Here is a 10,575-nt window from a genome sequence, read left to right as displayed (position 1 = left end):
CTCCATGGCAGCAAAGAAGGAAATTGGTTTTGTTATAAAAGTACAGTAGCTTAGGCAAGGGAGCAAGGACAGTCCACTGACGGAGTGGATGCTGAAGCAGTCACACAGAGCCCACTGCCCAGGAAGTGGTCACTGAAGTGGCCACACATAAAGTCCACTGCACAGGGAATGGTCGCTCAAGCATCCACATGTAAAGTCTACTGCAGGGGGAAGGCCGACACAGTCACACATTCAAAGCTTTCAGAAGCTTTTCTCAGTTGATAAAAGTTTCCTCGGAACTATGAAACCATGAATAGAATCTCTGATAAGATAAATGAGGTCATAATGACCTCATGAGAGCATGTAACAGCTGAGAACCCACACGGACTGGAGGAGGTGGGGTAAGGGGGAAATCAGGAAATGATAAATCCATTCTCAGCCCTTCCCATAAGTCTCCCAAGGAGATTGTTACGCAGTAGGCCTACTGTGTTTAAAGGGCACAGGCTTCATCTTCAAGATTGAAAAAATGTAACCAAATGTTTACTGCCCTCCAACTTCTTGTCCTTTTTCAACTTATTAACAATTATAATTTAAATCGGAAAGTGTGTTGTCTTCCATGGGAAGAATTGCTCATCTGTAGCACCTACCTACCGTTGGTTACATAGTAGATGCTCACTGATAATTTCTAAATGAGTTCATTCATTCCTTTCATCATCCATAATGTATGTAACAAATGCATAGACGCCTATAACTTCATATCTGGTGACCGTACTCTCCCGCCACCATTTTCTATCATGGAACATTAAGTGTGGGCTCCTACACAGAGAAGAAATGAAGTTAGGGAGAGTTTTCCTAACTTGTGATCTTGGTATAACTGGAAGGATTCCAGTTATTAATTGGCTTTGGTTATCCTCACTAACAAACTGCCTTGTGCCTTAAAGTTACATGGTTTCTATTCCTGCCCCAGTTGTTTTCTGTATAGTCTTTGCCAGAGGGAGGGGGAAAGCAAAGAAGAGAGAAGAGTTGTGAAAACATGAGTTGTGATAGGTTCCAACATTTATGTACCGCCCTAGGTCCTCAGAAACCCACAATGGACCACTGAACGTGTCAGCCTCTGAGGGAGGTATGGCACTCAGTGTTGACGGTCTACAGACTTCACTACAGCAGTCAGCGTTCAGAGCTGGAAGCTCTGTAACCATGGTGACATGAGCCTGTTCTCTAGAGGCAGTGGTGGCCAGATGCGAGGTCGTTGGTTGTCATAAAGGCTGAGCTGCTCACCATGGTCTCTCTGTGGTTTGTCTCAGATTCTTCTCCCACAGAGAGAGGCATTGAACACGTCGACTCTGACCTTTCTCGTGAGAAAGGTCTTTCTAGTACCAGTGTAGCAAAGGAATCATAAGATTTGATAAACTGAAGACAGTTGGATTAGCAGGTAAGATCATCTTAAAAAGAAAGTCCCCCTTGAGCCTCTGCTGTGGTCACTGCCTGAAGCCATGATCTCTTTACCTAGGAAAGAGAAGAGGCGCCTCCTCTGCCAGCCACGATGAAGGAAGCATCGGAGCCTCTAGCCAGTGTCACCAGCATCAATAAGCAAGACAGTAAAGTACAGGATGGAGAAATGTAAGAACCAACCGGGGCAAGCGGGGTCTGGCTTACAGAGTTTGGGATGGAATACACACCTCAGGGTTTAAAAACGACTTAGGTGTGGGTGTCTCACGCCTCAGCAAGTAAAAGTGCTTGCCTGCAAGCCTTGTGACTGGGATGTGGTCCCAAACCTCTGTGATGGAAAGAGCTCCCTCCCCAATTGTAAGTACAATAAAAACCATCTGGGAAGTCATTAGAACTACAAATTCCATAGGTTTCCCAAATATAATGACTCACAGCATCAACTATTTTCCCAACCTCTGTTTTATAAGACCCGCCCCCTCCTCTAAGCAACATAAAGAATTGCCCTAGACAGAACTCTTCCATAAAAACCTGGGTGGGATTTCACAGCTGCCCTTTAATGGGCCAAGGCCATCAGCTTAAGAGCTTGTCTAGAGCAGGTGTGGAGGTGTGGCAGCTCACACCTATGTTTCCAGCACGCTGGAGGCTGAGGAAGGAAGCCTGGGCTGCACCACAAGATGATCTCAAAAATCAAAAGCTACACAGAACCACCACCAACAGCAAACTGCGAGATGAACATGAGACCATTAGAATTTGCTCAGGGAAATGTTGGTGGGGGCAACATGTATAATAGTCCCTGTTCCACCACAACTGTTAACCATCTGTCAGCTGAAGCACTGGGGTGGGTTTTCTTTGGTTGGCTAACAGAAGCATTCAGCTCTCAAGGGCATGTTAACCAGAAGCCATGTGTCACCTCAGACTTCGCCCTGTGTTCACCATTCACCACCCAGCACCTGTCTGTCATGAGAAGCTGGGACTGTCAGTATCTTCAAAGCCGCATGACCCAGCCCTCTCAAATGCTGGCCTGAGCTCCTGCCATTGCTCCTGGCTTAGCATCTGTTATCTATAGAGGAAGGAAAATACAGAGAAGGAGCTGGGCAAATGCCAGGACTCAAGGCAGTAAGAAGACTCCCATCTTCTAAAAGCACCCACAGATGGGTGAGCGTAGGGCCCATACATCCAGCTGCAGCCTGAGAGCCAAGTCCTGGAACCTTCACTCTTCCCAGGATGTGTGCAGCCATCAGACACTTATTTTTATTGTTTTCTTTTCTTTTCTTTTCTTTTTTCTTTTTTCTTTTTTCTTTTTTCTTTTTTTTTTTTTTTGAGACAGGGTTTCTCTNTATAGTCCTGGCTGTCCTGGAACTCACTCTGTAGACCAGGCTGGCCTCGAACTCAGAAATCCACCTGCCTCTGCCTCCCAAGTGCTGGGATTAAAGGCGTGAGCCACCACTGCTCGGCTCAGACATTTATTTTTAACAACAGAACTAAGGCTTCCTGTGTCCCTGGGCCAAGTTCCTCTGTCCCAGCTACACAGGGCTTAGTGGGAATCTTTTATACTGGACTTACATGTATTTGGAAGGGATGTTTTTTTCCTAAAGGAAAAATTTGGGGACGCTTACAACATTAGCATACAGAGAAGACCAGATCGAGTATGCAGTGGAATCCAGATGTGAGGAACGCCGATCACCTCCCAGGCTTTGTCCAGGCCGCAGCAGGGAGAATCTCTCCCACGGGAGCCTGTCTGCAGCCGCAGAGATGACACATGTCAGACCCTGAGGTCTCCTGCCCACTTCTGTCATGATCATACTCCAGAGTGTGGGGCTCCTCAGACAAACACGAGTGCTCGGAGCATCGCCGAGCTCACTGAGCACCGAGCAGGTGAAAACGCAAGTCTGAAAGCCTGTGCCGTTTCTTCGCATTTTTAAAACTCTGGTTGTGCTTTCTGAGAGGCACTTTTAGTGGCATCTGCTGTTGATTAAGGAGATCTCCAGATAAAAACATTCCCGGGGAAGGGATGCGCAGAGTGAAGGCATGGGTGTGATGATTCCCAGCAAGGACTTAGTGAAGATGGCAGAAGAGGAAGTTCCCCATAGTAACCACACCGAACAACCCCAGCCAGATACGGTCTTTAACAACCTTGTGAACGGAACCATATCCCGTGGGTGGATCCTGCAGAGACTTCCTAGAGGAAGGAAGCTTCGTTTTGGAGCACGGCTTCAGAGTTTTCTACCATGGTTGACTCCATTACCTTTAGGCCGAGCAGAGGCTGAAAGAGCATGGAGGAGGGGTGTGGCCCAAGAGAGCAGAAGCAGGGCAGAGATGGGAAGAGCCAGAACAAGATAGAAAGTCCAGGGCTCTGTGTGATGACCCACTGCCTCCAACTTGGCCCCAGCTGGCACCCCTGATTGTGAATCCATCAGTGGATGACCCCATTCGGTAGGACAGAACCCTCTTACCTGGCCACCTCTGGAAACTCTCCGGTAGACACGTGCAGAGGTGCCTTCCACTGAGCCTGCTAGGCCACTCTCAGGACAATCCAGTCACACTCAGGATTAGCCATCAAGTAAGAGCTCTGAGAAGTGACCGAGAGAGAAGTAATGTGGGAAATGAAGTCGGTTCCTGATTTATAGTAAATTCTGTAGACACATGATTTGACATAGGGACAGCTGAACAGGCCATGTGTCCAGTTTTATAAAGCAATGAAAGGATTTGGACCCTTTGACTTTTATTCCAATTTAATCATCACAGATGCATGTGCACACACCCACGAACACACACACACACACACACACACACACACACACACACACACACGCACGCACAAGCACCTGTCTCTCTGAGACTACAGGAAGAGTGTTGATGTAAAGTCTATTGTAATCCATTGTTAATCCTAAGATTCACAAGAAAAACCAACTCCACCATTTTGGGCCACATTTAAAGCAAGCTTTAATAAATATTAAATGCTGACCAGAAGATGGACTTTGGCCTGGACCATCTCCTGGGATTTCTCGCCTGAGAGTGGCCTCAAGCCATGTGTCACATGGACAGTGTTGTCCTGGCCACTGTACTTTCCCAGGAGGCTTTGATGTTTCCCAAGAACTACAATTCCCAGCATTCCAGGAAGTTGCCTGGTTCCTGTGAAGGTGGGGCTTACAGGTTAATTTGGGGCATTATACCTTGTCCTGAGATCAGTCATAAGAACACTACTTAGCTTGTCAACAATTATACTGTAGTTTGGGGACTTTGCTCCAATGAACATGTAGGGCTTAATAAATTCTTTTTTTTTTTTTTTTTGAAAAACTGTGTTCCTAATAGAAGTCACTTATTACCATGGTACTTGAAAATGGCCATTCCTCCTTCTTTTCTGGTTTCCATGAGAGACGGGGAGGGGAGGCTGTTACTGGAAAGCAATTATTATCCACATAATTCTGTCAGTATTGGAAGGTTAGTTAGCAGCTCAGGAATTCAAAGAAGAGGTTATACCAGTGAACAGGCACTAAAGTCTTTTGTACACTCACGGTTAGGAAAATACCCATGTCTTGATTTGAGTAAAAGAAATCAACTTAAAATCTAAGAAGGAAATGCTGAAATCCGGGTTGCAAGCATTATACTATAGGTTTTTACTTTCCAAAGCCACTGATAGATTCCGTTGATCTTTAAGTTAAAAATGAAATACACAGCAAGACAAGGGTACAAGTCCACTTCCGTAGTTGGGACCAGAGCTGGGAGACGCTGGGTTCCCTTTCAGATGTGTGGTACATTTAGCAGAATTCTGAGTAACACCTCGTGCCTCCTGCACTCAGATGCCTTGCTTTTCTTACTTTGTTCATTGTCATTTTGCATACAGAAGAAAAGAAAAACTTGGAACCATCACTCCATCGAAACAGCATTCTTCAGTCCACTTCTTCCCAAAGATAATGGATTCAGACTCCACCACGCTCATCCCGCTGTCCCGCTCATTTTCCCAAGAAATGCCAATCAGCTTCTACCAGATCCCCAGCACCCAGAACAGCTCCACCTTATCGTCCAGAGGACAGCTGGCTTCTAAATCCACCATCCTGAGCTGCTCCCATAAAGACAGCAGCCTGGGAAAGCAGAGTGCGTACCAAGCGTCTGAAACGTTCCTGAGGCCCCAGGGATGTTTGTTTCTCAGTATCAGTATCACACATAGAGTAGGTTGGCCGGGACTCTAGATCTGAGGATTTAAACCCAGGACACAAATATAAACGCAGGTGCAAATACAACATCTCCATGAGGAAGATGACTGCAGCTACCATGATGGCTTTTCGGTCCACCATTAGCTTGCTCTAGCGTCATTGGAGAACTGAAACTTGCTGTGAGTCCCTAAGAACCTCCACAGGATGCTGCTAGAAAGGTTAAGGTGCCCAGAGCCAGCATGGTGGTCTGTGGATCCATTGTCACATTCTAGAATTGATTAAGAACTAAAATTGCCAGCGTCTAGTCCCAAGGATCCCTCTGCTGAATTCTGCTGTGAGGATTAAGCAAGGGTCTTCCCCATCTCTCTGGAGAAGATACCTGGAGCTACAGTGATGGCTAGAGAGTTAAACTGTCCAGTGTGTAGTAGGAAGGGCCCTTTGTAGGACGCTGACACAAAGGATATGCAGTATCTTCCCTTGTGCCTTTAGGGAGACTCCAGGCTCCCATGCAGAACAGATATGGAAAGAGGAGATGGTGCTGGAGATGACAAAACAGAGAGAAAGGGGAGCAACCAAGAGAACACGAAGCAGGAGGAACTGGGTGGTGCACAGCGGTGCCAGTAGGGCACAGAGCCACAAGGGTCATCACGGTCAGGTGATGCTGTCCCAGCCATCACAGAACCAGCTCTTCCCTACCCTTCATAGGGTGAGGAAGGATGGAACTCAGCAGCCCTTGTTCTAATGTTCCACCCCTGCAGAGTGAAAGTTAAGATACCAGCTTCACAAGGTTCTGCTAGGCTTGGGGCCTGTATGGGAACCCAGCGCATAGCAACATGTTAGAGTTACCAGAAATCAGCTTCAACCCTTAGCCCACCTGTAAGCTCCTTATAGAATAATCCACATTTGAACTGTGTGCCCACAAGTACCGAATGCCCCACTCTCTCTACTCCGTGGATATTTGCAGTCTGGCTGGTTCTCATCTGTTCCCTGTTTATTTCTGGTACATCCCTAGGCTTCAACATGGTGTATGTGCAGTGTGTATGGCTCCCATGATGTTCACAGTAACGCGTCATTGTCGGTATGATCCAGATGGGTTGTCCAAAGACACCTGCTAAATCCTTGATGACCTTTGTCATGGAGCAAGGGGAACAGTGTTAAATATGCAAATACAGACTTTAGATTTAAGAAGAAATGTTTTCCCATCTCTTAGAACTATGTAGACTACGGCGTTTGTTCTGTGTTTGGGTTAAACTGAACGCTCCAGATAATGGGGAGGAGCTAAGCATAGTGCCGTACCCTGCATGGCAAGAGAAGATTGGGGTGAGGTCATTTCCTTGAGTTACCACAGATTCTCCTGCAGACTCAGGCCTGTGAACACTGCAGTGTACATGTCGTACCGGTTCAATGCCGTCTGTGGCTCTCAGTGAGCTAAGAGCTCATTTAATGCCTCCTTCCCTTTGAGAACACAAGCGTTCTTTCCTCGTGGTGGGCTGCGAGGGAAGATGTGGTGCCTAGCCTTTTCCCAGAGGAACTGCCCGAGTGGCTGTGGACACTAATTTAATTCTAGGGTTTCTTCTCAGCAAACTCCTTGGAGGAACCACTGTAGTCATCAGGACCTTTGATAAAGCTTGGTGATGATTCGAGATGTTCTTAGTGTGCTCAAGGCCCTAGGCACAGCCCTATGGTAGCAAACACCTATCATCTACGCCTTTATACATCTCTCCTTTGGTTAAAGATACGAGAACTGTGTTCATGATTGGATGACTCTTGGCCCAGGGTCCCATAATACAAAATCCTCATCCTATAATGATCACCATTGTTTGCTTGGTGCCAGCTAAATACCAGACATCTGATTTACCCCGGGCCTCATCATCTCTTACAGAGGTGCTGTTGTGTAAGGTAGGATTTTAATTTGGGCAGTACAGCAAGCATTAGGTAGAATAAGAGTGTATCTGTAACAGGTAATACTCAAATTTGACAGGCTCTGTGCTTAACTCACGAATACTGATGGTTTCTAGTGCAGCTCTAAATAATCAGTTAAACACCCAGCGTGCCCGTAAGAGGGAGCAAACAAGAAATCTGAATTCCCCAAGGATGCCTGAGCCAAGATGGCCGCACAGTCCACACAAACGCCATGCTACCCCTGAGCATCCAGGACAGCAGAGTCTGTAGAAAGTGAGGACAGAGTGGAAAATGTTCCCTGACAGCGGCTTTACAGATGTCTACCAGCGACTCCGCTCTTGCTGAGTTTGGCAGGATGGAAAGCAAATAAGGAAAGTTCTCGATTCCCTTTGATGACGATTGAAAGGCCTCTCTTTGCTTGCTTGTCCGCTTTCTTTAAAAGGCACCAGCTCCATGGTTCCCAGGAGGCAGCCCCAGTCGAGCTCTGACATGGATGCGTATGCTTTTGGGAATGGTGAGGATTACTTCCTCTCTTTGTTTGGAGAATCGAAGAGGCTCACCGCCCAGACACCCCAAGGCGAGAATGTGAGCAAACACCTTTCTGTGATCCTTGAGGAAGTCGGCCAATTTACATCCAGGTACACATTTGAGTAACTTACAGTCTTCTTTGAGGTCATAGGTCGGTGCAGAGCAGAGCTCTGAACTGTTATTGGATACATTTATTTTACCACCAACACCCCCCCCCGTCTGCCAGAAAATTCCCTGAACTATAACTACCCGTGCTCTGAGAAATTAGAGGCAACTAATAGAAGTTTCCAGAGGAGCAAACATGGGATGTGAATTTTTCAAAGATGCCAGAGAAAACTACACAGCACAGTCCACGCAGATTGCCCGCACACTCACTCACTCGCTGGCCTTTCACTGCTAGCTAATCATTCAGACGGCTTTAATCCTTTTCTTCTGTTAGGCTGTGGAGTTAAAGACAAGAGCAAAATGAATTTTTACACCAATGATCTATTTTAATGGCCATCAGTTTCTCTGGAAAGAATTGATCAAGAAAAGTTGTTATTAGGCCTAAAGGCTTGCTCGGGCTGTTTTTCTAGCCCTGCAGTGCCGAGTCTCTGAAGAAGGCTGAGCTCTGACAAGCTGATAGCATGCTGTGGGTACACAGGCGTGTCTGAGGGCTGAGGGGGCAGGTAAGGAGAGTGCAGCGTCCAGTCACTCAGGCCCGATGTGCCAGTTAACTGATAATGGAGAAAATCCGAGTGTTCTGCCACCCGGACACACACTGTCACAGTCATTCAGGATCTGCCATCGTAAAAGTGGTGATTAAGGCAAAGGCATACAAGACGTTTAAATACTTCTAAATACAACTCTGTGTGTGTGCCTGTGTGTGTATGTCTGTGTGTGTCTGCATGTGTCTCTGAGCGTGTGTGTCTATGTGTGTATACCTGTGTGTCTATTTGTGTGAGTCTGTGTGTGTGTGTCTGTGTGTGTGTGCATGAGTTGTCTTTGTGTATATGTATATGTATATATGTATATGTATATATGTATATGTATATATGTATATGTATATGTATATGTATATGTATATGTATATGTATATGTATATGTATATGTATATGTATATGTATATGCGCGTCTGTTTGCATGTGTGTCTCTGTGTCTGTGTGTATGTTTCTCTGTGTGTGTCTGTGTCTGTGTGAGTCTGTGTGTGTGTCTGTGTGTATATGTGCTTATATTTGTGTCTCTGTGTCTGTATATGTGTGTGTGTGTTTGTGTCTGTAAATATGTGTGTGTATGTGTGTGTGTTTCCGTGTATCTGTGTATGTCTGTGTATCATCTGTCTGTGTGTGCGTGTGTGTCTCTGTGTGTGTGTGTGTGTGTTTAGGTACACTCTTACCTGTGTGTGTTGAGGTTTTGGTGTGTTCCTTGGCAGCAATCCACCTTGTTTTTTAAGACAGGGTTTCTCATTGGCTTGGAGCTCCCAAGTAAGCTAGGGGATCGGTCAGTGAAGCCCAGGGATCCCCACTCTCCACCTCCCGACCAGTGCGTGTCACTGCAGCAGTGCATGTCCCCACAGCAGTGCATGTCCCCACAGCAGTGCATGTCCCTGCAGCAGGCCTTTTTACACAGGTTCCAGGAACTACTCGGGTCTTCACGCGTGCATGGTAAACTTTACCAACAACCATCGCCAGTATCACTTCTGAGTATGACTTTAAGAACTTCCAGGTCAGAGAAGCCCTGTAGGCTGTGTCTTAGAGACAGAGTATCCAGACAGTGAGGCAGAGCTTGCTTCTAGCCTGGATGATCTTGGAAGGCACCGTGAAGGAGCTACCATTTAGACAGGCTTCGAAAGATAAATGTGTTTCAGATGTGCAAGTTTGGAGTCTGTGAGAACACTTTAGAACCCGAGTTCTCAGTGTCCAGGTGGGATCACCTAGTGGGGAGGGGCCGCATGCTTTCAGTGTCCTGAGTGTACCTCAGACAATGTCAGGGTCTCTGGGAGAAAGTGGGACAGCCATTGTTATTGTTAATCCCAGGGTGATTCTAAAGCAGACAGGGTCTCTCTTTGTCCTGCAGCTATGAAGGCTGGGCTGGCTAGCGTGAGCCCTGGAGGTCCATCTGTCTTTGCCTCCAGAGTTGGTGCCTGGCTTTTTTATGTAGGTTCTGGGGTTGGGACTCAGATACTTATAGTGTGGCAGCAGTCCCTTTACCATCTGGGCCATCTCCCCAGCCTAAGTACTGCCTTGGTGAGGTTTGGTGTGGTAGGATGTACCTTGATGTAACTTCAGATTTTTTATACTTACTGCCACTGAGCCTGGTTTGGTATTTTAAAATATGAAAAATTGACCATTATGTCTCCAGTCCCCCTTTCAACACATATATTCAGCTGCTTGAAATTGTGCCACTCTTCTCTAATGTGTTATTTTATTTATTTAAACCAAATATTTCCCACTCCTGGCCTAAGACTTTTCTGAGGACTGAAGGCAGTTCTCCAGGGGCTAGAGTGCAGTGCTCCAGGGGCTAGAGTGCAGTGCTCCAGGGGCTAGAGTGCAGTGCTCCAGGGGCTAGAGTGCAGTGCTCCAGG

General features: G+C 46.6%; 1 protein-coding gene across 2 annotated transcripts in view; it reads left to right on the top strand.

Annotated features, from left to right (window-relative positions):
- Positions 1–349: 349 nt before the first annotated feature.
- Positions 350–10,575, top strand: part of Lmntd1 (lamin tail domain containing 1) — a 47,242-nt gene continuing 37,016 nt past the window's right edge. The window contains exons 1-5 of one of the 2 annotated variants that reach the window (XM_021164827.1): positions 350–375; positions 1,284–1,411; positions 1,490–1,599; positions 5,273–5,523; positions 7,927–8,122. In XM_021164827.1, coding sequence (XP_021020486.1) covers positions 1,523–1,599; positions 5,273–5,523; positions 7,927–8,122 — 524 coding nt within the window. In that variant the 5' untranslated portion in view covers positions 350–375; positions 1,284–1,411; positions 1,490–1,522. Of the gene's footprint in view, positions 376–1,224; positions 1,412–1,489; positions 1,600–5,272; positions 5,524–7,926; positions 8,123–10,575 lie in introns of those variants that run through there. The other variant, XM_021164826.1, reaches the window with a different exon arrangement.

This window comes from Mus caroli, chromosome 6 (assembly GCF_900094665.2).
Source record: "Mus caroli chromosome 6, CAROLI_EIJ_v1.1, whole genome shotgun sequence".
Lineage (NCBI taxonomy): Eukaryota > Metazoa > Chordata > Mammalia > Rodentia > Muridae > Mus > Mus caroli.
This window is presented reverse-complemented; position numbering and strand designations above follow the sequence as displayed.